Source organism: Salvia hispanica, chromosome 2 (genome assembly GCF_029641045.1).
Source record: "Salvia hispanica isolate PSC_SH4W2 chromosome 2, Shi_PSC_v1, whole genome shotgun sequence".
In the NCBI taxonomy this organism is placed as follows: domain Eukaryota; kingdom Viridiplantae; phylum Streptophyta; class Magnoliopsida; order Lamiales; family Lamiaceae; genus Salvia; species Salvia hispanica.
Window position 1 is genome coordinate 11,414,140 of NC_142693.1, and position 26,329 is coordinate 11,440,468.

The window sequence follows — 26,329 nt, forward strand, 5'->3', positions numbered from 1 at the left end:
ATACCCCCGCCTTGTATAGTGAAGTAAATTTGTGTTAGAGTGAACTGATTTCTCCTTTAAATTCGAAAATCACATGTGTTAAAACTAGCCCTTGATTTTCTTAATCTTGTGGCTGTGATTTGTTCTCTAGTTATATACTTAAGGGGCATTTGCCACATATCACTACTCTATATATATATATATATATATATGAATATATATATATATATATATATATATATTCATATAAAGAATAAATTGTTTAAACGGATAATTTTAATGAAAAACATATTTTCCCAACCACAATGGGCATCGCCGACCGACCACTGCGCATCCAACGCCCCTCCCTGGTCATCCCATTCCACGTTCGCTCGTTTGTCACTGACAAGCTGTCCCTCTATCCAGGGACGGATCTAGCATTAAGCTATTTGCCCCTGCTCATATTTCACCCTTTATATATATGTATAACCTATTGCAAAGATTTTTGATCATCCACTCCCCTTCTTTAAATTTTAAAATGAGTGAACTACATAAATTAGGGCTGATAAATCGTGCGTGTCGGGTCGTTATCGTGTCGACACGATAATGACACGAACACGATAACAACAAACACGAACACGACCCGTTAAGAAAACCTCAAACACGAATACGAACACGACACGCTACCCTCAGACACGAACACGACATGAACCCATTAACGACACGAACCACTTCGGATCAACACGATACGATAACAACACGTATTGAAAATAGATTGTAAGAGTCATTTAATAAGTATTGAAAAATGAAAATAATAAGAATTAATGATATTAAAATATTATTTGTTAACGGATAACACGAACACGACACGAACACGCATTGTTAACGGATAACACAAACCCGACACGAACACGACACGAAATTTTCGTGTCCTTAATGGGTCGACCCGATAAGGACACGAACCCAATAAGCTTTGACCCAAACCCATTAATTTCGTGCCGGTTCGTGTTGTGTTATCGTGTCGTGTCAAAAATTGTCAGCCCTAACATAATTGATATCTGATCTTTCACTTTCGCACATAAATGATACCTGATCTTTATTTTATATCGTTTTTGGTATCTCATGACAAAAATAACCCTAGGTGCCAAACATGTGATTTTTTTTGTTATGAAGGATATTTTTGGAAATTTCAATTGAATAGAACCAAATATGTGTTTATTTTTTTCATCCTTTCTTATTTCTTTTTTTTTTCTTTCTTTTTTCTTCATTTTCTTCTTTCATTTTAGTATGATATCTTCCTTCATTCTTTCTTTTTTCTCCTTAGTTTATGTTTCCTCTTTAATCTTTTCTCTTCTTTTTTCTCTTTCTTTTTAGTGTTTTATACATACATCTAATTGCATTCGTAATATAAATCAATAACAAACACCTAATTAAATTAATTATTTAAAATAATTAAATTAATTGAATATTTTTAATTAAATTATTTGTATTCATTTTAAGAGCATCCACAATAGTGGCTAGCCCACCGGCTAGCCGATTCGCGTCGCTAGCCCGTCGGCTAGCCGAACTATTGTAATCGGCCAGCGGCGAATCGGCGAAAAAATCGGCGTGGACTAGCCGATTTGAGGGCGCTGGCCGATGCGCTGGCCGCCATTGTGGCGTGACGATCGGCCAGCGCCAATTTTCGTTTTTTTAAAATTTTTTTTGAAAACCTATATATACGCGATTTTAGTTTCATTTTCATTTGCACCACTTGTTTTAACGAGTTTTCTCTCTCTCTAAATTTCTGTACAAGAGCAATGTCGAGCGATGGGCAACAACAACGAGTCCAGTCCGACGAGCGGATTTCAGACTCCCATGGTACCCGTGGGATCTGGATGGGGCCAGATGGGTGGGCAGATGGGCCCAGGGTTTACCCTTGGCAACAGTTGATGGGGATGATGGCTGGAGCGCAGGGGGGGAACCAGGGGGGATGCGTGGCGGGGTGCAGGCCAGCGGCGGGAAGGCAACGCCGGGGTGGGGAGGTATGCCCCGGATGCAGCAGCAGATGATGGGATGATGCCGGTATGGCAGGGAGGGATGCAGCCTGGTATGCATCCCGGGATGCAGGGGTCACCGAGGGGGGACACAGTCTATCGTCCCTCTCTTGATTTTTTGACGGCTTCGTCTCACACGTCGACCCCAGTGGAGACGCAGTTCACTAGCGATGACCTTTTGTCATTGCATGAGATGGAGATCCATCTCGGGAGCCGGACACTCCCGTGACAGCGGGTCGGGCCACGCTGAAGAAGAAGAAGGCCAAGGGGAAGGGCAAGGTGGTCGGCGAATCGTCGCAGTCCGCTATTCACGAAACCCCCACGCGGAGGAAGTGGACGGAGGATGAGTACGCCGGCGTGGCCAAGGCGTGGTTGTCGGTTTGCGACGATCCGCTGGTTGCGAACAACCAGCGGGTCGTCAACATGTGGGCGAAGATTAGAGCAGCCTAAAGGAGGAACTGCCTGATGGAACTGGCAGCGGAAGCGGTGTTGCATGGATTAACATAATTTAATAATTATTAATCACACCAATAAATCACATAATAATCAGATCTATTTAGCAGATTATTTAGACAAAATCTATTCGCGTAATTCTTACATGTATCATGCTCATAACTTGAATTGATCATGCTTTAAGAATATTGAAACCTAAAACATGCTTTTCTACGGAGCAGAAAAATACCTTATTAATTCTCCAAAGAATTGAAGATGGCCAGCTGCTTCTCCACTTGATGCTTTGAATACTAGACCACAAATCTTCTCTCTGGTTCCCGAACTGTACTCCGATATCAGTGTGGGCTGATCTCACCAGAATACTAGGACTTAAATAAAGAAGACAGAAGAAATCCTTTTGGGAATAGGAGTAGAATTCGAATTCCTCTTCAGCTAGAGGAGTCGAAATTTTCGAAAATTTTAAGTACAAAAATTGTGTTGTTTCTGTCTCCTTTATTCTCCTATTTATATTAAGTTCCTTTTGGGCCCAAACAGGGATCTATGGAAAGTTTTGGATATGGGCTCATCCAATTTACTTTTTACTAATTAAATTGAACCCACAATTTAATATAAGTTATAATTGGAATATTACGAGCAGCCACTACAGAAATAATATTGAACTCTCCCCATCCAAATTCGAAATTATAAGTAATCCGGGTTTCCGTTTAACTTTCATTTCCCGCGCTTAAGATAAAAATGTCCATTAATTAATTAATGTCTGCTATGGACTTAATTAATTAACTTCTTATTAATTCCAGGAGTGGGCTTAGCATGAAACGCTTATTTATTATTCATAGAGTAATCAAACTCCAACTAGCTAGGTTTCGAATAATAAAACCTTGTTTCGCGCTCCTCTTGAGGACATTATCAAACGAGACTCAGCTCGCGCACGATTCAATATAATAGCAATCCTAGCACCGCTAGATATTGATCACCACTACCCAATATATCAGGATCATTGGGTTACGAAAAACCCGCATCATTTGATAAGTCAAAGTAATGCATAATCAATACCGTATGCTCAATGCTAACCTACATTGATTAAGAAACAAATATTTATCAAGACCTCGCCTTTCAGTAGATAGACTAAGGGCAAGTCTTGCCGTTAGATCCGTTCAGTGCTATACCACATGTAACGACCCGCCCATCTAGGGTATAATAAATGCGGCGATCGTTAACTAGGCGGACTTAAATGCATCAAAGATCATAGGCTAGGGTTCCATTTAAAAAGGGATTTAACCAAAGCATTTAATGAACAATTAAATAGGAAAAGAATAATGCCTTAGCCAAGAAATCCAACAAAAGGCTATCACAATAAATGCTTATCAAAGTTTCCAAAATAATTCCAACTGTTCCATATCCAAAAATTCCCACGAAATAAAAGTTTCAACCTAACCAAAAGATCACAAGTTTTCATAATATATAGCGGAAGCGACCAAGAAAGAAGTGAGGCTATGTATGGAGACACAACGACATTTTAAAGTTCCAACAGATCATGATATTATTTCTTACTCAACACTGCCGCCCGCTCGTCACCACTCAACCTGCACATAGGGAAAACACATGCAGGGCTGAGTACTATAATCATACCCAGTGGACTCATTGCCGAAAACAGTTTTATCACAAATATAGTTATCATGCCATTTTCAAGTGTCCATCGGGGTTTTAACTTTAGAAAGACCCGAGGCACCAAAATATATTCTTTATCAAATATCACGGTCGCGCAACCATTTTTCACATCGACGTTTACCATATCCTCATTCTACATGACAAGGAATGCGGCCGCAATCCAGGTCACTAGACCGGCCAACCCGTACGCTGACACTCGGTCTAACATTGGTGTACACTAACCCAAGTAGAGTTTGCAGTTCTACAAGGATCCGAATTCGATTAAATCATTAGTGGCATAGCCACGAGGGATAGGCACGACAAAACAAATCAAGGCATGATAACACATATCTCATTCTCATCAATATCAGTTTAGGACAATGTCCTTATTTTAAAAGAAAGCCCACCTCGTCGACTTAGCTCGAAAGTATTCTCTTCTCCTCATTTATCACGCTGAGAGCGTGAAGTATTACCTTTAAATTAGGCGTATCACAAATCAGTTTCAATCATTGATCTCAAATCATGCATGTCTCTCATATTTCCCTTTTTCCCATCGATAAATCTTTAATATCATCATCCAAAATCAAGGTACGATTAGCATATCGTTTTTATTCAAATAACAACCCCAGATTCACTATCAAATCGTGTCACGCATGAGTGTTCCACACACACAACACACGCACACGATCACAACACATGTGCACGCCTCCCGAGGCGTGCACGCACACGCACGCACGGCCATACACACACACATTCATGCATCCCAAATTTATCAATTTAATTCCCCTTCACTCAATCTAAATGCATGTGGACTCAAGAACACCGATTAATCGGTAGAAGAAGAGAAGATCAAAATTAAAGTACCTTTTCCAAAAGAACGATCGGTAGAAACAAGTTATAGCCTTGATTCTTCAATAAACTCTTGAATTTCAACTTGGATTCTTCTCAATTGTTGAAGAAATCTTGAAGAAAGTAGAAGAAAATTTTGGAGAGAGTGGGGAGAGAGATTTTCGAAAATAAGGAGGAGTGGGGCGGCGGTTTTTCTGATGATTTAGGTTTAGGATTTCTCTCCTATTTATAGAGGTTAAGATATACTCCAACAATTAAATAATAAAAGATTTGGAGGAGATTTGTTTGTTGGAGTAGCCGAAAATTTGAGGAGTAATAATAGGGAATTTCGAATTCTAGGCTATTAAATTAGCCTATGATTTAAATTCAAATATTTCACGGAGTAGAATAATATATCACGGAGCAGAATAAATAATTAAATCCTCTCCAAATAAAAGGAAATAGGCGTGTAGTTCAAATCTTCAAAAGGGATTTAAATTTCAAATCCTAATTTAATTAGGATATGGCAATATCTTCTTAGATATGGCAAGATATGGTAAGATATTCTAGCATATTTATATTTATTCATGGAAGAGAATAAATAAGAGATCATATAAATAATAAAAATTCTCTTCTCCCATATTAAGGATTTTCGAAAAATCCCTCTAGGAACAACTTATGGATTTTTGAAAATTTCATAAAATATAAGGAATAATCGAACTTTGGATTTAATTCGGATAATTATCCCAAACAAATATCCTTCTCCAAATAAAATAGGAGAGATCGAAAATTCCACATGATTAAATAATGCTCCTATTTAATTCTCACTCATCCCTTAGGAAAATAATTCACCACACTTATATTACTCCGCATCAAATATTCACACCCAATCAATCATTTCTTCACTTTCACTTCATTTTCTCAACGCATTGACCTTTCAACGGCCACGTCATATTTTCCACATCTTTGACTATTCAATAACCACGTCATAATTTCAACAAGTTGACTATTCAACTCAATCTCAAATTCTAATACGCAATTAGGTCACAAAGACACCATGTAATTAATTACTCATCAAATAATTCACATATCATAGCATTAAGGCATTTAATGCAAAAATTTTATAACCCGAAAATTAGGGTTTGAAAAAGTGGGGCGTTACACCACACCAATGTCATGTTATTTCAGTAAGGCTTAGAAATATGCGGACTGACATTACAACCTTTCTCGATGGATAGTCAAATTCCAACTAGGTTGTGATATTCATCTTTTTCTTTGTTTAGAACTGACCGTGTTACCTTAAAGTGGACGCCGCCCACAACCGGTCTACTAAAACAAAGACTTAGACTTTGTTAAGTTAACTTATACATTTAAACATGCATTAACATCCATTAAATGAAAAACATAACAACATTATGACAAAAATAATCTGTTTTATTCATTGGAAAATAAAATAAGAGTTTTACAGTATTTAATCACTCGAAACGTGATTTCTAGTATACAAACTCTAACACTGCCCACACGGAAAGGACTACAACGGGGAGGAGTGCCGGAAGGGGTGGGAACGCATCAGGGCCGCGGTCGGCTGATTTTCGGGGTTATACGCCAACGCCCTCCGCCAGCTGACTAGTGGGAAGAATGAGGAGGACGCCCGGATGATAGCGGAGAGTCAGTTCCCCTTGCCGGGAAAGTATAAGGAGTTCACCTTCTGGGAATGCTATGTGTTGCTGGAGGACTCCGAGAAGTTCCGGACTGGGTGCGACGCTGGGTGGCCGAAGAAGCAGAGGCTGAACTATTCCGGCGACTACAGCGACAGCAGCTGCGGATCCCACGACCTTCCCCCCGGATGCTGAGGAGTTTCCGTCCCCTCCATCCGTTACTCGTCGCCCTCGCCCGGTTGGCCAAAAGCGGGCGCAACGGGCAGCGAGGAGAGGATCCCCCCTATCACCCCAGGAGGTCATCTCGGCACCCCTCACGCGCGTACACCTTATTCTCGCGTGCAAAAATGGAGGAACGGATGTACAAGGTCTTCCAAGAGTGGAAGGCCGCAACTGAACCCTCGGAGAAGAGGTTTCTCCACTCGATGCTCGAGAACATGCAGGTGGATTTGGATGCCTCGAGGGCACTGGTGGGGGGTTCAGACGCGGGCTCAGATACCCCGGGTGGCGGCGGCGAGGACGGCGGCGACAAGGACGGCAACGACGGTGGCGGCGACGACGAGGAGTAGAGAATGGCGGGGCTCGTGTGTGGAAGCCCATTTTTTTATAAAAAAAATCATGTATTTTTTTTTATCTATGTACCTTTTTTTTTAATGAAACGAATGAATTTTCCCGTATATGTCTCGTAAATTTAATTCCGTAATTTAATCGTAAATTTAATTCCGTAATTTAATCGTAAATTTAATTCCGTAAATGTAGTTGTTTTGAATTATTTTTATTGCGGCTGGACTATGACTGGCCTAAGGCTAGCCTATTTGAGTAAAATGCTGATGTGGCAAGTGGATTTTTAGTGCTGATGACGTGGCAGAGAGAGAGAGAGTGGCTGGCCTATGGCTGACCTATTCTTATTGTGGATGCTCTAAGGTTGAAACACCTAACTAAAAATATTCAACTCTTTATCATTATGAATACGATTCATAATTTTAAAATTTGATTAAGATTATATTGATTAGTTATATTTAATATAAAATAATAATTATTATTTATTACTCCCTCCGTCCCGGAGTATTAGACTCATTTCTTTTGGGCACATGATTTAAGGAATTGATATTTAAATAGTTAAAGTGGAGAGAGTAAAGTATGAGAGAGGGAAAAAGTAGGGGAGAGAAGAGAGAAAAAAGTAGGTGGGGAATAAAATAAGATAGATGCTTTTTGCTAAAAAAGGAAATGAGTCTAATATGTTGGGACATCCCAAAAAGGAAAGTTGGTCTAATACCTTGGGACGGAGGGGGTAATTACTAGTAATTTTTACTGTTATAACAATAATATTATTATAATAATTAAATATAATTATAACTATAATTGTGATTAAGTATATTAAAATATGATATTAAAAAATAAATTAATTATAATTTATAACATTAAAATAATAATATTAATATTGATTAATAATAATAGTATAAAGAGTGAATAGAATGAGAGAATATATTATAATATCATTTTTGGTACTAATTTTGTAAATGCCCAAAATATCCTTATAACACAAATAGAAAAATGAATTTGTTTAGAGGGTATTTTGGGGTGAAAATGCATCAGGTACCAAAAATGTGATTTATAGGTACCAAAAATGATATAAAATAAAGATCAGATACCATTTATGTGCGAAAGTGAAAGATCAGGTACCATTTATGTAATTCACTCTTTTAAAATTTCTCCATATATAATTTTTGCCCCTCTTGCTAAGAATTCCCGTCTCCGTCCCTTCCCATATCTCCCCAATGTGAATGCTCTGAGGAGTAGTGCTATTTATTAGTACTCTCTTCGTCCCACATAATTTGACACAGTATTCTATTTTGGGTCGTCCCACATAATTTGACACACTTCATTTTTATCATTTTTTGTAGTAGACCCCATATTCCACTAACTCATTCCTACTCACATTTTATTATAAAACTAATACTTTAAAAGTATGACCCACATACCATTAACTTTTTCAACTCACTTTCTATTAGATTTCTTAAAACCTATATTGGGTCAAAGTGTCCCAAATTATGTGAGACAGATAGCAGTATACAATATTGCTATTGACTTACATTAAATGATGTAGAGATGAGTAGATATGTCACCAACTACTTTATGCCGAAATTACTGCCTCCCAAGCTGCTTTTGGTGTTGTTTTCGGGTCGATTGAGACTTAAGAGACAACACACATACCCCATCAACAGATGAAATCGCTTGCCACAACAATTACGTGGAGCCAGAGATGTACGTTCTTAATTACTCGATTTAACTATCATTATTTTATTTTCACTTATTTTAGTAATAATGTCTTTACTTGATGTTAATGTGATTCCGTACGTAGAAAATTTTCTTTATGGTCGTCGAGAACGTTAGCCAACACGTGAGGACATTGCCATCATTAATATACTGAAAACTCATACACTAAATCAATGTTATATTTGTCAGCATGTTGCAGGTAGCAGGAAATTCAGGAAGAAAAAGGTCGAAAATACCTTTATAAGATATTTAGGGAGTTTTCAATTAAACAAGAGTCTATAAAAAGTAGAAAAAACTTATAGTGTGACTTTACTTACATAATTGAAGGCATATTGATGAGGTTTGGGTGCCCTATATTGCTAACTATTTAAATTACTAATTCTTTTGATTCATCAATACAGTGTATTAAAAATATTAACACGGTGACATCAAAATGTCAACACATAATATCAACACATTATATTGAAGTTCAACAAAATTATGTGTTGATATTTTAGTGTCATCGTGTTGACATTTTTAATACACTACGTTGATGAGTTAGCAAGTTAACAACTTAAGAAAGTTATCAATTGATCACATCCCGATGAGGTTATTATTTTTTTTGTTAATATGAAAATGACTCACTTAGGGCATCCACAATGGGGCACCCTATACTCCTCCCTATAGGGAGCCCTATCCTCCGCCATATCAGCATTTTATCCTTCCAACCCATTCACTTGCAGTGGGACGCCCTATAGCCCGCCCTATAATTTTAACTTCTACTCCCTCCGTCCCACAAAAGATGTCACATTTCCATTTTTGGAAAAAATTCTCTCACACATGAATATAAAAATAATATTTTCTCTCTCCATTTAACACACAAAATAAAACCTCCTAAAATCTCGTGTCATCCCACAAGTGTGACATCTTTTGTGGGACGGAGGGAGTATTTTGTATTATTTGTTTTTTTATTTTTTATGTTTGCAAATATATCAATTAGCAAGAATAAAAATATAAAAACACCACAAATTAAAGGCATATCCTATTGTCAGTATTTATTTTTTATTTTTTATATTTTATGCTTGCAAATATGAAAATCGTCGGAATTCATTATTGAATTTAGAGAGAAATTGAGATGGGGAAGAGAGTGGAGTGAAATGTGTGAAATGAAGTACTCCCTCCGTCCCACAAAAGATGTCACACTTTCCTTTTTAGTTTGTCCCACAAAAGATGTCACATTTTCCTTTTTGGAAAAAGTTCTCTCTCACATGAATATAAGAGCATCCGCATCGATGACTCGATGCGGGCTCGGTCTCGTCTCGACGAGACGAGCCAGCATCGAGACAGCGTTGCGAGGCTCGTCTCGTCTCGACGAGACGAGAAATCTCATCGCGCGACGCGTGCCGGTGAGGCCGGCCTCGAGCTGGCGAGACGACGTGCGCGCTCACATGGCGCGCGCTGGAGCATTGCGTGACGCCCACTCGCCGGCCCGCGAGTGGGCATCGGAATTATGACGTAATAATTTTTTTTTACAAATTCAAAAGAATATAATAAATAAAAAAAAATCAAACAGTCAAATGACCGTTGGGAACAAACGGTCGAATTTTTAATTTTTTTTTTCTTTTATTCATCTATTAATATACTCCATACTCCATTCACCATTTTACACACAAACACTACTCTCATTCTTCTTCCATTCTACACACAAACACTACTCTCAAATTGTTGAAAAAATGTCAGGCGGCACTCCGGCGGGTTCGACTTGAATTCGTTCGACGATTGGGCGAGCATGTACAACTGTTTGGGTACTACCGGTTCGTCGCCGGGCACCCAAGGCTCGACCACCCCGCCGGCGTACCAAACACCACATTTTGATGTGGATGCATACTATCATCCCTCCCCCCCAGAGGTACGGGCAATCGCTGGGATTATCCCAAATTCCGGAGAATTTTTGGCGCCTGAACGCAGTTTGCCCGACTGGCCAATTGGTGGAGGCTCCGGCAGGATCAGCCTCAGGCTCGGCGTCAATGCCGAGGAGGAAGAGGAGGAAGCGGAGACAGAGGTTGTGAGAGACGGCAGCCGTCATCCATACAGCCAAGCCGAGACGTTGGCTCTGTACGACGCTTGGATTAGCGTCTCGTACGATCCTGTCGTCGGGAATCAACAAACCCACAAGTGTTTTTGGCTAAAAGTCACCGAAGTTTACAACGCACGAAGGCCGAAGAATACCGTTGCCCGCAACGTGAAGATGCTCCGCAGTCATTGGGACCGATGCAACAGAGATGTCAAAAAATTTTGCGCGATATACAGGGGAGAAGAGGCGAATTATCAGAGCGGAGCCAATGGAGCCGACATTCTGAGAGCGGCGTTGCGGGTCTTCAAAGACGACGTCGGCAAAGATTTCAAGCTTGTCGATGTTTGGTCGCAAGTCCACCACCTTGAAAGGTGGGCTGGCGGTGTCGAGTCGGGCTCGAAACGCACGGCGCGTGGCCACTACTCGTCTAGTGATGGCGGCGAAGGCAACACCTCACGTGAGGGCATGCCAACCGATGATGCAGGGGGGTCTTCTTCCGGTACACGACGTCGGCCGCAAGGGAACAAGGCGGCGAAGGCGGCTAGAGCGAGGGCGAGAGGGAGAGGGAGAGGGAGGGGCCGCGGCGAATCAAGCCAGGCGGGCGAGGGCTCGGGCTCCGGCACGGGCATGGGCTCGCACACCCTAATGTCCATGTACCTGGTCGCCACGATGGCGGACCTTTCAAAAATGACTCCTGGCCAAGTTTCAGCCCTTATGGCCGGAATTGAGTATATGAGAGCTCAACTTGGTATAGGTGCACCGCCGACTTCGGGGGATGATGATTCGCCGGCGGAGTAGTTTGTATAGTTTAATTTAGAGTATTTTAATTATGTATTTTTTTTATTTTTTAGGATTTTAAATTATGTATTTTTTTTATTTTTTAGGCTTTTAAATTGTAATATTTATTTTATTTTAATGAAGTGTGTTTTTATTAATTGAATTTGTTGGAATTAAAAATAAAAAATGAAATTGAATGAATAGTTAAGAGATGGTTAAAAGATGGAGGGATGCAGGTGCTGTCTCTTAGTTAAGAGATGAGCTGAAAAGTACAGTGGGGCCCATGGATAGTGAAGAGATGAGACGGTTAAGAGACGGATAAGAGACAGCGTCGCGGATGGCCTAAAAATTATATATTCTCTCTCCATTTAACACACAAAACTAAACCTCCTAAAATTCCGTGCCGTCCCACAAGTGTGACATCTTTTGTGTGACGGAGGGAGTAAAATAATTGGTGATATGTATAGAAGAAAATAAAAAAAAAATTAAAAAGAAATGAAAAATGTGTGCATAGTCCGGAATAGGGCGCGGACTAAGGAAATTGCATAGAGCGGGGTGCTACAGTGGCGCCCTAAGGCGCACCCGATGCATAAGACGGACATTAGGACGTCCCACTATGGATGCTCTTATAATAGGACAACTAATTAAGGAACTCGCTTATAATGGGACGGTGGAATTAGTGCTTTTTAATACATACCTTACGTTGACTTAATAATAAAAGTGACAAACATCTGGTCCCTTTTTCAATACATGCCGGACATGGAGTCAGTTGATTTATGCTTTCAATACAATTTTTAAGTTAAGAAGAGTGGAAATAGATGACTCAACTTTTTATAAAACAAATACAACTATTTAAATTCACCTCTTGACTTTCCATTCCCATAAAGTTGATTGCATGCAACACATCAATTATTAGTCTCAATTTAATAAGTATACATACATATGTATACTTTGCAATTTCAAGTCTTATAGGTGCAATTAGGGATGTCAATCGGGCCGACCCATCGGGTTTCGGGCCAACCCTACTCGGGTTGCGGGTCAATCGGGTGTGGGCTTGCCGGGTTGTGATTTCTTTCGGGTTGTAAAAGTTCAGTCCTAACCCTAAAAGGTTGGGTTTCGGGCTAGCCCGGCGGGTTAATCGGGTTGCTACCGATAAGATTAAGGCTCGAACAATCCAATAAATCATGATGAAAGTTAGTTATATTTATAAAATATAAAATATTTAATCATGATAAATTTGATATATATGCTTAAACTCAATCATAAAATACTAATATTTGTGATATTTCGTGAGATTTTAATGCATGTTAAAAATTTTAATATTCTTTTAGTGAGATTAATTTATATAACAATTATTATATTAATAAAAATTCAATATATAATTTATATATTTACCATAAAATTGAAAGTTATCTTTTTTTAGTTATCTATGTCATAAAATTAGTCAACGAAGTGTCGAATTAGGAGTAAAAAAATGAAGAATATAAATTTTACCGGGTTATCGGGCCAGCCCATCGGGTTTTCGGGTCTAGCCCTAACGGGTTGCGGGTTAATCGGGTGCGGGCTTATCGGGTTTTATTTTTATCGGGCTAGAAATTTCCGACCCTAACCCTACAAATTTAGCGGGCTATTCGGGCCAGCCCATGGGTTGCGGGCTACATTGACATCCCTAGGTGCAATATTTTAAAAGATGTTGGTAATGTGTTACGTATACATAAAGCTAATCTGAAAATAACCTACTACTATAAACTTATCCGAAGCCAACTGAATTAATTCAACATCCAACATTAATGTATGATTAGAAATAATTTATATTATAATACTTAAGATCTCATTAATAGTCTTCTGATAGAAAATGCATGCATTCATATCAAACTAGGATCAATTAAACTTACACAGCACACACATATTACAATTTAATTATGTGACCATTTTCTTTCAAAGCTTGATCGCCACTCCCATTTCCCTTTGCGACCTTTTTCTCTTTCTCTTCTAGTTTAGCAGTCTTGTTCTTCTCTTGTACCTCCTCCAACGCCTTAATTAATCTCATCAAATTGCCATCCGCATCTTCCCCATCGGATTTCCGCATCAGTTTATCAGCCACATCGGCCGGCGACATCTCCGTCTCGCTGAGCAGCTGCCTAATCTTAGCAAACAATTCATGCGATTCAACCTCCAAATAATTCGTGGCCAATATCTTAAATGCCTCAAATCCACAGTAAGACAGCTCTATGTGCTCATCCATTCTACCCCTCCTGATCAGAGCCTTATCCAGCTTCTCCACATGATTCGTCGTAAAAACGATAATCCTCTCACCCGGACACGCCGACCACAGCCCATCAATGGTGTTCAGTAGCCCCGAAAGAGTCACCTTACTCTGCTTCTTTTTCTTCTTTTTCTTCTTTTTCTCCTCATTCACTGGATTCTTCTCTTCTCCATCTTCCTCGTTCTCGTCCTCGTCCTCATCCTCCTCGTCCTCCCTCTTTGCTGTGACATCAATCGAGCAGTCGATGTCCTCAATCACAATGATCGACTTGCTGGTGGTGTTGATCAGCAGCTTCCGCAGCTCGGTGTTGTTGTCCACGGCCGTCAGCTCGAGGTCGTACACGTCGTATTGTAACAGATTAGCCATAGCAGCGATCATGGTGGATTTTCCGGTGCCGGGGGGTCCGTACAGAAGGTACCCCCTCTTCCACGCCCTCCCCACATTCTTATAATACTCCTCCGACTTGGAAAAATACAACAAATCCTTAACGATTTGATCTTTCCTGATTGGATCCATGGCTAGAGTATCAAATTTTGCAGGATGCTCGAACACCACCTCGCTCCAGATCCCGCCGCCGCCGATTCCGGGGCCGGATGCGCCGCCGCCGGCCTTGTTGGTGCAGAGCTTCCGGCGGCGCTCCTGCACCGTGATCGCCTTCCCCTCCTCCATCACGTGCTTGATATATTCTCCAGTGATGCGATGGCGGTGTTTACGGTAGAAAGTGAGGCGGAAATACCTCTTCTCATCCTCCCTCGGCCAGAAGGAGATGGACTGCTTATTGGGGTTATGCTCGCGAGAGCTCCACCAGACCTTGATGCCTTTGAACTCGTCGGTGACCTCCTCATTGTTGGCGACGGAGAGGACTACAGAGTCGCAGTCATCGAAGACGTAGGCCTGGAGGCGCTTGGCCTGCTTGGTGGAGTTGGCTTTGAGGTACCTCTCGATGGCGGAGTAGGCTTTGCTGCGGCGGAAGCCGTCGCCTTGGAACTCAGGGAAGGTGATCTGGATGTATGGATACACGAAATTGACGAGCTTCTCATAGCATTCCATGATTATGTTGCGAAGTTCGCAGGGGAAGTAGTTTTGGAACATGGCGAACATGACTGTGAGGCCGGCTAAGGCTTTGCCTGTTTGGGCGGCCATTGCGGCCAGGCTCTCGGCCAGGCTCTCTGTTTGGGCGCTCAGGCTTATCATATTTTTCAGCTTGTGTTGTGGAAGCAGTGATGATAAACGCCAATATTTATAGAGGTTAATACCCCTCTTCTACCTTGTTTCCACGCAATTTCTTCTTGAATGAGATATAGTAAGTGCAGTACTTGTTTTTTGTTAGCCTCATTCCGGAGTAATTTCTTGCTACGCGTTTATTCATTTAGTATTTCACATGTCCATTTCGCTTCACAAGTCCACACACGCTATCTGAACTATTATAACTGCATCCATTTTAATATTATGTACTAGTACTATCATTTGTCCTTCGGAAGCAACAAAGGATGCAAACCATATTACTGCCTATCTTTCGAATGTATACAACATTCATTGGACCAGAATGTCCTCGATGAATACAAGTGTTCTTTTTAGTATGGACGTATTTAGTGGTCATTTCTCCTTCTAGTTTATATCTCTCCAATTTTCTCTCACTTATATTTCCTCTAGTTATCTCTTGAGACTCGAGTATGTAAATAAAGCATTGCTCTCTCAACTCTTTTGGCTACCGAAGAACTATTGTAATGTCTTAGAGCATCCACAATGAGATGACTTTCGACATACCATTATTATTGGATGTCTAAGTAACATATAAAGATGAAGAACCAAAATAATAGAAAATAAATGAAGGAGAAATACAAGGAAATAAACTGATCAAGCTAAACATAAAACATAAACAAAATCAGAAAGGAGTAAAACTGATCAAACCGTGCCGATGAGTCATCTTTTCACAAGACGAGATATGCCCCGATACTGCTCTCGGTTTGACATGTCATCCTCAAAGATAAAAACGGCTTCGTCTTGTTCATTACAACAACATAGATGGAACAAGCTCCTGCAAACTATATGGATGTCGAGGGCAGAGCTTCGACGAAAAAAGACAATGCAAAGAGAGAGCTAATGCTTTGTGAATGCAGAATGTATGTTGTGTCAAAGTGGTTCATTGTGCATAGTGTGGAATGCAACAAATGCCTTCCTATTAATAGGCTAGCCCACTAATCTCGTAGAGCTGTTAGAGCATCTCCAATGGAGATAGGCTAGCCACAGGCTAGCCACTCTCTCTCCCTGCCACGTCATCAGCACTAAAATTCCACCTGTCACATCATCATGTTAAGCAAATAGGCTAGCCTAAGGCTAGCCGCAATAAAAATAATTCAATTTACGAAATTTAATTTATAACAATTACGGAAATAAATTTACGAGACATACGGGAAAATTCATTAATTTCATTTAAATAAAAAAAAGGTACATTGATTAAAAAAAATTACATTAAATAAAAAAAGTTACATAATAAACAAAAACCGGGCTTCTATCTGCCCCCATCCAGACCCCACGGGTACCGTGGGAGTCTGAGACCCGCTCGTCGCCGGAGTAGACTGGTTGTTGTTGTCCATCTCTCGATGCTGCTCTTGTACAGAAATTTAGATAGAGAGAAAACTCGTTAAAACAAGTGGTGCAAATGAAAATGACGTGAAAATCGCGAAAATATAGTGTTTCAAAAATTAAAAAATAATAATAAAAAAAAATTGCGCTGGTCGATCGCTCGCCGATCGCCAGCCTGCAATGGTGACCAGCGCATCGGCGAGCGAATCGGCCAGGGCCTGGAAATCGGCGTGCGCTCGCCTAATTTCTCGCCGATTCGGCGCTCGCCGGTTGCAGTAGTTGGGAGTCATGTGATATCCTCTGTGATCGGTTCATGATTTGCATCTTGAGGACAAGAACGTTGCACATTAGCATAAGCCCGTCCTCGTCAAGCCATCGTACCATCTCTAAAGTTCTGCAACTATGTTTAAGTTTCCTACCATGTTGCGTAATATTTACCTTACCCTCTTTTTATTACTACCTCCGTCCCAAAAATTTGTCCCATTTTTTCATTTCCGTCCGTCCTCCAAAATTTGTCTCATTTCACTTTTACCATTTTTGGTAGTGACCCATATTCCACTAACTCATTCATACTCACATTTTATTATAAAACTAATACTCCCTCCGTCCCAAGTTACTTGAAGCATATCTTTTGGGCACAGAGATTAAGAAATGAATAATTAGTGCTTTAAGTGGGTTGTCTAATTAAGTAGATTAGTTGATTAGATGCTCCAATTAAAATATTAATTTAATTTATGCGCCGTATTTGAAATATGCAAATACAACTCAATTTACTCCATATCCATAATTATTTGAACCAAAAGCCAAATCAAGTCTAATAAATATCATTACTTAGCGGTAGAACCAAAAATAGATTACAAATCCACCTCCCAAATTCTGTAAATGGCGGCAGAACCAAAAGAGCAAAACAATTACAGACTTGACGCCTAATTTAAGCATTTACTGCCTATAAATACATAATCTGATATTCACACGTCCTATCAAACTGGAAAGATCAAAACAGAAACAAAAGAGAGAATGAGGCCTTGTGAATACTCCTCGGAACAACGAAACCAAGTGGTTCAATTCATCCTTGAACGTTGCATCAAAGGAAAACCACCACGAGGTACACTCAAGGAAGCTCAACTTAAGTTCTCGATATCAAGGCAGACATGCACAAGATATTGGAATGCTACAAAGAAGCAACAAGAAAGTGGAAAAGCAATCCAGTTAGTAAGTGGTAAGAAGTTTAGACAATACTCAAAAATCATTTACTTTGATCTTACTTTATTTCAAGGTCTGAAACTTTCTAAAAGATTCAATATTAGAAGTATAGCTATTGGACTATGATGCAGTAAATCAGCAGTTTTGGAGATGGTTGAAGGCAGGGCTGATCAGATCTCAAACTTAGCTATACGCCCTGATTTAACCGCCCCTGACAAGCTGCTAAGATTAAGGTTCTCCCTAGAAGCTTTAGAACTAGACAGGTTTTTAAACACTATCAAGTTTAGGAACATGCACAACACTGTCCACATAGATGAAAAGTGGTTCTATATTACGAAAGGAGCTCAACGATATTACTTGGCACCGGGAGAGGTTGAGCTACATAGGACATGTCAAAACAAAAGGTTCATTTCAAAAATTATGTTCATGTGTGCTGTTACTAGACCACTAATTTCATAAAATGGAGAGGTTTTGTTTGACGGAAAGATTGGAATTTTTCCTTTCACAAAACAAGTTCCAGCCAAGAGAAAAAGCAAAAATAGAAGTGTAGGAACTATGGAGACTAAGCCTATCGAAAACATAACAAAGGTTGTGACGAAGGAATTCTTGATCAATAAGGTAATACTATGTGCATTACTTTTATGCCTTTAATTTTTGCACTACATACATGTATTTGATCAATATCTTAATGATAGACTAATGTGATGCATGCATTCAGATCATACCGGCAATAATTGAAAAATGGCCAGAAGGTGCAAGTAAGTGCATATATATCCAACAAGATAATACAAAGCCACACATTCTGGACGATGATCCTGATTTTAGGGCTGCTGCAAATCAAAATGGTTTCACTATGAAACTTGTGCAGCAACCTCCAAACTCACCCGACACTAATGTGAATGATTTAGGATGGTTTAGAGCAATACAATCACTACAATTGCAGACTGCATGCAAGACACTTGATGATTTGGTTAAGGCGGTTGAGAAATCATTTGAGGACCTATCTGCTGTAACATTAGACAATGTGTTCCTATCACTGCAAGGTTGCATGGTTGAGATCATGAACGCTAAAGGACATAACAGGTACAAACTTCCCCATATGGGAAAGGAAACTTTAAGAAGAGTAGCACAACTCCCTCATAACTTAGAAGTTCCAAAGGAGCTTGCCATTGAATGCATTTCATATTTGAAAGACCAAGGGATGCATTGATGGACTTGAAATGATTGCCAGAGCTTTGGGTATGGAAGTTTAATGAAGCAGAGGAGCTTTATGGAATTGTTTTAGAAATGAGACATAATGGTTTTTTGTAAACATGCATATGGTATTTTGCAAAGATGCAGATTTGTGATGAATGCATATTGGTTTTTGTAAAGACGTTTGATGGTCTTTTTGTAAGGAATGCATATGCTGATAAGAATGTTTTTTTTTTTTTTTTTTTGTGTAAAGAATGCATTTTGTTAACAATCTCATCCAAGCTCACAACACAATTCTACCCAAGCTTATAACATAATCCAATCTAAGCACAAACAACACAAGAACATAACAAACAAAATCTAATACTCGTATCTAGGGATGTCAATCTAGTCCGAAACCCACGGGTCGACCCGAGTTACCTGCTAAAATCATAGGGTTTGGGCCGGAAAATCGCAACCCATATTCAAAAGTGGGCTACACGGGCTAACCCGTTCGGGTCGGCGGGTTATACGGGCTGGCCCGGGTGGGTTGCGGGTTAGCCCGCGGGTTGAGCATTTAATATAAAATATAATAAAATTTTTGGATTATATACTTATATGAAGTATATTTGGTAATATCAATATTAAATATAGTACAACATTTGATATGAAGAATATATGGTAATTATGTCTTCTCTCTCAAATTAACTTAGGGTTATATGAAATGCATGATTTCCATTTAATTGTAGTCAGATTCATGTGTGATATTAATTAAACGATATGTTTATCTATTTTGTTTCAATTTTCAATTGCTATTATTTTCTTTCTCTTGATCACTTTGATAATACTTTACTATTTGCGACAATCTACTTTTTAATAATTTAGAATATTGGATTGGATAGAAAGTAACATATAAGATTACTATTGACCCGAATAGCCCGTGGGTTAGCTCTAAACCCGAAAATTTAGGGTTAGGGCCGAAAATTTACAACCCGAAAAATTCACAGCCCGAACAACCCGCACCCAAATAGCCTGACAACCCGAGTGGATTGGCCCGAACCCGAGCGGGTTAGCCCAATTGACATCCCTACTCGTATCCATCCCAACAATTATGTCAATCTATTCTGGATTTTAAAGATCTCACCAAAGGTCTAGATGCAAATTTTTAGAATCTCACCAAAAATATCACCAAACGTCTAGATGCAATTTTTTATAATCGGCGTGCGTGGGAGACATGAATTAATCCATCCACCCTGACAAATCCTCTAGCCGGGCATGGTAGATCCGAGAGAACCAAGAGGGCAGAGTAGGCTGAAGAGAGAGACGAAAGAGAGAACCCAATGAAAATTTAGGGTTTCACCTCTCAGATATAGAGAGTCGCGAAGATGGAGGTGAAAAATAGGAGTTCACCTCTGGAATGTAGAGATTTTTTGCATAGATGAGGCGGAATTTAGGGATTCAATAATCGAATAGAGAGAGAAACTAGAGAGGATGATTGAAGAGTGAGAAAGAAGAATGTGTAAAATGAATGTTACGGGTGAGTGGGTGTCAGAGAGATTAATTTGTTAATTACAACAAGGGATATATTAATTAGAGTTAATTGTTTATTAATATTCCCTAATTTTTACCTAAAAATGAAATGTCTCAAGTAACTTGGGACAACCCAAAAAGGAATACGATTCAAGTAACATGAGACAAATGGAGTATATAAAAGTAGGACCCATAATCCACTAACTTTTTCAACCCACTTTCCATTATAATTCTTAAAAGTCGTGTCAGGTCAAAGTGGGACAAATTTTACTAAAAAACATAACTTACATTTTGTTAGTATGCTAAATAATCATTTATAATTTTTAATATTTTCTTAATTACCATATAAAAATATCAAAAAAATTTAAAATAAGAATATCAAAATGAAAAATATTAGTATCATATTATTTCAAATAGTATAGCTCGATGATCACCGAAAATGTAAAAATAGTACTATTGTCAATGAGTTGTAAGATGATTTTTTATTTCTTGACATGAAAAATATTGTTATATGATTACTTTTTTATGTGTAAAATATTATTATATTAAGAGTTCAATACATATTATAAGTATATTGCATGCATATTCTATGATAATAATTTCATTTTTAATTAATTGTAGTAATATAATTTCACTTTCCATGATTAATAGATGTCTATTTTGTGCAGTTAGATTTATTGAATTGGTGATTAATTGATGCGGCATATGGACCTTTGTGATGCGTACTATCGCATACATCAAACTACCCATGGCTAAAGAATATGGAACTTTCTGCATCTCTTCCTTCTCTTTGTCTGTGGAGGGACTTTGCTTCACCGTCTAAACCTTTGAAGTACTTTTTCAATGGACCTCTCCTGTGATAACCACAATTTCTTGGCAATTATGTCACGTGTCAATTGCATGTCAAGATTTAAACGTAAAAATCAAATCAAATTTTATTAATTTTGTGAATGTGTAAAACAATGACATAAAGAGAAAAAAAGAAAAAAGAAAAAAGAAAAAAAAAAAAGAGGACAGTGCACAGGACCATGCCCTTACACATTTGCTATTAACTAATCATCATGGCTTCGATGGGTTTGTAAATCCTCTTAAGCTCCTCCATCTTTTTTTTGAAAGCATCAACCCGTGCAAGTTTGTTTGACTCCAACCATTTCACAGTACACTTGAACGCCTTCTCTATCTCCTTCTTGTCATCTGCTTCAATCCCGGTTGCACTTCTGGTGGTGTTCCTCATGTCGTATGCGTAGTTCTCCAAAGCATTCCTTGCATCAGCCTTCTTCCTATACTCCTCGTCCTCCCTCTTGTACTTATCTGCATCTTTCACCATCTTCTCTATTTGTTTCTCTGAAAGCCTGCCCTTGTCCTTATAGTTGGTGATGTTGATGTTGTTCTTCACTCCAGTCTTTGTGTGCTCCGCTGACACATTCAGGATACCGTTCTCATCAATGTCGAAGCACACTATGAATTTAGCATCACCTCTGGGCGCTGCTGGTATGCCTTTGAGTATGAATTCACCTAGCAGATTGTTGGCTGTTGCCTTGCTTCTTTCGCCCTCATACACTGGAATACGTATACTGGTCTGATTGTCTTTCACCGTCACATGAATCATTTCCTTCCTGGTTGGAATTGGTGTATTCCTTGGAATAAATACTGCCATCACATCTCCATCAACTTCAGTACCAAGGGACAATGGAGTAACTTCGGAAAGAATGAGCTGTTGCACCTTCTCATCGCCTTCACCACTCAACTTGGCTGCCAGCACTGCAGCACCATGAGCCACAGCTTCGTCTGGATTAATGCTCTTGCACGCCTCCTTCCCATTGAAAATCTCCTTCAACATCTCCTGCACCTTCGGAATCCTACTCGACCCGCCCACCAGCACCACCTCATCCACGCTACTCTTCGCCATCTTTGCATCACTAACGCATTTCTCAACCAGTTCCATACACTTTTCGAACAAATCCATGTTGAGCTCATCAAATTTAGCACGAGTGATAGTCGAAAACAGATCAATCCCCTCAAATAAGGATTCAATCTCAACATTAGTTTGGGAAGAGTGGAGGAAAGCATCCTCTTGGCCCTTTCACAAGCACTCCTCAATCTCCTAATAGCTCTCGGGTTCATGCTAATGTCCTTGCCATTCTTCCTTTCAAACTCTTTCACAAAATGATTCACCATCCTACTGTCAAAGTCTTGCCCTCCAAGATGAGTATCTCCAGCTATAGCCTTCACTTCGATGATTCCCGCCTCAATCATGGCCACACACACATCGAATGTGCCACCACCAAGGTCAAAAATCAGCACATTCTTAGCCACATCAACCCCTTTATCCAGGCCGTATGCGATGGCTGCAGCAGTAGGCTCATTGATGATCCTCACAACGTTGAGGCCGGCAATGGTTCCGGCATCTTTGGTGGCACGACGCTGGGAGTCGTTAAAATATGCAGGCACGGTGACAACAGCATTCTTGACAGATGAACCAAGATAGGCCTCGGCGATATCTTTCATCTTAGATAGCACCATCGAAGAAATCTCCTCAGCTGAAAACTGTTTCTCCTTCCCTTTGTAGCTTACTACTATCATAGGATTGTTGTTAGTAGGGTGACGAATGACCTTAAATGGCCATAGTTTCATGTCATTTTCAACCGTTGGGTCATTGAATTTACGGCCAATCAGCCTCTTTGCATCTGAAGAGACAAATAATAAAAATTAAATATAGTTGAGAATTGAGATTGAGATGAGAAGAATGCAACAACTTCTAGGGCAGCAAAAATAAAAATAAAAATAAATATAAATATAAAGAAAGAAAACTTTAATAATAAATTCTACTACCTCCATCCCAGATAATTTTGGACACTTTGACCCAACACGGGTTTTAAGAAATCTAATGGAAAGTGGGTTGAAAAAGTTGGTGAAACGTGAGTCCTACTTTTAAAGTATTAGTTTTATAATAAAATGTGAGTAGAAATGAGTTAGTGGAATATGAAGTCCACTATCTAAAATGGTAAAAGTGAAGTGGGACAAATTATGTGGGACGGCCCGAAATAGAATACTGGGTCGAATTATCTGGGACGGAGACATTATTCAACTTTTTAGAAAATGTTACTCATTATTCTCCGATCTCTCTATCAAATAACAAAAATTATCAGTGTTTTTTTTTAAAAAAATTAATCGTAATTGTCGTTTACTTATAGTTAAAGAAAAGTAATTACATGGATCGATGTTGCGATAGTAAATGCTAGAAGAGAGAGAGCTAACCGTAAACGGTGTTAGTTGGAGCACTGGCGACTTGATTCTTGGCAGCGTCTCCGATTAGACGCTCGTTCTCGGTGAAAGCGACGCAAGAGGGCGTGATGCGGTTGCCTTGATCATTGGGTATGATCTCGACACGGTTGTGCTGCCATGCTGCCACGCACGAATAAGTCGTCCCCAAATCAATCCCGATCGCCCGTCCTTCCTCCTTTCCGGCCATTCACCCAAACGAGTTTAGTTGCGATATTTTGAACAAGGAACTTCTCCACTAGAATTCACGATACGTATGTAAAGTATAAACCTAGCTCATATTTATAGGCGAGAGATTCCTAGTCCTACATGGATTTATTTACTGTATTAATTAATTATCGGATAGAGAGATTTTGATATCTATCAACTAGGATTTATTTGGACCTTTCAAATTTAGTCCTTTTAGTTCTAATTAAGATTAGTTATTTTAAATTAAAAAATAGAAAGTTAAATTTGTTGAGGTAATTATATACTGAGTCCTCGATTTACTCTTCATTACACATAATGAGTCGTGAAATTAAATATTTGTAACTCCACAAATCCGAACAATAAAAAACACGCACATAGCCCCCTAAAATTTAAATTTTACGCATTGCATAATTATCATGGAATATCGCTAAACTTTGATCTTTATCATTTTAATACTCCTTTTCTCCCAGCTAAGTTGAGTGGTAGTATCTTTTTGAGATATCCCAACTAAGTTAAGTTATTTACTTTTTTGACAAAAAAATAAAATACTCAATCACTCTTACTTTTTTTTTCTATCTTATCATTTACTTTACTTTGTTTATATCTTTCATACTTTATTTCTCTCTCCTACTTTCCAACTTAATTTCTTAATCTCCATGTCCAAAAATTTTGATTCAATTTAATGGGACGGATGGAGTATAATTTATTTGGACTAAAATGCTGACTAAAGGATGAGGGCATTTTGATATATTTCTACGTTCCAAATAAATACCATGTACTCCCACCGTCCCGGATAATTCGGGTCACTTTGACCGGGCACGGGTTTTAAGAATTGTAATGAAAAGTGAGTTGAAAAAGTTAGTGGAATGTGGGTCCTACCTTTATATATTAGTTTTATAATAAAATGTGAGTAGAAATGAGTTAGTGGAATATGAGGGGTCCACTACCAAAAATTAGTAAAAATGAAATGGGACAAATTATGTGGACGGACCGAAATGGAAAACTAGGACGAATTATCTGGTACAGAGGGAGTATATATTAGGTAGTATATAAAAATATACTACTCCTAATATATTAACAAGTACTCAGTCCAAGATTGTATATTAATAGTACTAGTAATTAGGATACATTGTGCATATACTATGGTTTCTATGACTTTTATAAAATTCATACTCCAATATATTTTCAAAATTAATTGTAATAACAAAATCAATTTTGTAAATAATCATTGCGTAAGTGATTTAATAAAATATATTGGGGACTATAGATTTTGTTATACTCCATTCCAAAAAAGTTAGATTAGTTTTATCTATTAGGTCGTCTTCTAAAATTCGACCAAGTCTAAATATACATTTTTTTTAACAAATTACACACCACTAATAATTGGATCTCATAATCTACTAATACTATTTCCACTACTTTTTCATATTTTCTTGTACTTTTTCTCATCTCACTTTCACTTCACTAATTGCACATTAAAACTTGTATCATTTATAAGTTTGTCTATTTTTTAAAAAATGGATGGAGTATTTCATTAGTTATGTGAAAAATGAAGAACGAAAAACAAAGGAACGTATTGAAGATGACAGAAGAAACTGACATGGTCTATGGATGAAGAAAAGCTGTCGAGAAGATAAAAGGGAAAATTTCATTAATGCACTGTATTGTGAAATGGTTATTATAAAATACAATGAAAAACCTTCTATATAGGTAAAATCTATAAACAACAACTCCAACTAACTACGTACTATTTATTTTTAATTTTAACAAGCGAAGAAGTGTTTAATGCTACATTGTAGTCTACTGCTTCCTCCGTCCAAACCCTAAGAGCATTGTTAAGCCATCTGCATCCATGTCTTTTATACGTTTATTAATCGTCTCATCCCTTCACTATTCATGGGTCTCACTGTACTTTTCACCTTATCTCTCAAGTAAGAGACACCACCTGCATCCCTGCATCTCTTAACCATCTCATCCCTTAACTATTCATTTAATTTCATTTTTTATTTTTATTTCCAGCAAATTCAATTAATATTTCATTAAAATATTAAATTAATACTAATAATTCATAAAATTATTAAAAACCACAAAAATTACAACATCCAAAAATACGAAAAATAAATAATTGAAATCCTAGTATTTATAGAAGTGATTGGGGGCTTAAAAAATAGAAAATAAAATATCAAAATATTGGAAAAAACGGCTAGTATTTTTGGGGGAAAAAATATTTTTTTTAATTTTTGATTTTTTTCAGAATTGAGAAAAAACAAAAAAACATTTTTAACGGATATAAACGACGCCCACTCGCGGCCGGCGAGTGGGCGTCACGGACGAACGGGAGCTCGCCAGCTTGCTCTCCCGAACGAGCTACGGGACGAGATGGGAGGCTGCATCGCTGTCTTGATGCGGTCTC

General features: G+C 38.7%; 2 protein-coding genes and 2 pseudogenes across 2 annotated transcripts; 1 reads left to right on the top strand and 3 right to left on the bottom strand.

Moving 5' to 3' along the window:
* Positions 1–13,525: 13,525 nt before the first annotated feature.
* On the bottom strand, positions 13,526–15,179 carry LOC125202347 (AAA-ATPase ASD, mitochondrial pseudogene; annotated as a pseudogene).
* A 2,377-nt stretch (positions 15,180–17,556) lies between these two features.
* On the top strand, positions 17,557–18,995 carry LOC148931567 (uncharacterized; annotated as a pseudogene).
* A 2,498-nt stretch (positions 18,996–21,493) lies between these two features.
* Positions 21,494–22,426, bottom strand: LOC148931568 (heat shock 70 kDa protein 4-like). The gene has a single exon (XM_089064830.1). It carries the CDS (start codon positions 22,409–22,411, stop codon positions 21,494–21,496), a length of 918 nt encoding a protein of 305 aa, XP_088920956.1. The 5' UTR covers positions 22,412–22,426.
* A 28-nt stretch (positions 22,427–22,454) lies between these two features.
* On the bottom strand, positions 22,455–23,917 carry LOC125202346 (heat shock cognate 70 kDa protein-like). The gene is made up of 3 exons (XM_089064831.1): positions 23,704–23,917; positions 22,533–23,132; positions 22,455–22,462 (listed from the first exon to the last, which is right to left on the bottom strand). Exons 1-3 carry the CDS (start codon positions 23,915–23,917, stop codon positions 22,455–22,457), a joined length of 822 nt encoding a protein of 273 aa, XP_088920957.1.
* Positions 23,918–26,329: the final 2,412 nt, after the last annotated feature.

Excerpts from the sequence above, each read along its gene's own strand:
- LOC148931568 (XM_089064830.1), bottom strand. The coding sequence starts at position 22,411 with ATGGATTTGTTCGAAAAGTGTATGGAACTGGTTGAGAAATGCGTTAGT.
- LOC125202346 (XM_089064831.1), bottom strand. The coding sequence starts at position 23,917 with ATGGCCGGAAAGGAGGAAGGACGGGCGATCGGGATTGATTTGGGGACG. Across the intron at positions 23,133-23,703 it reads TCCAACTAACACCGTTTACG|ATGCAAAGAGGCTGATTGGC; the intron begins GTTAGCTCTCTC and ends TTGTCTCTTCAG.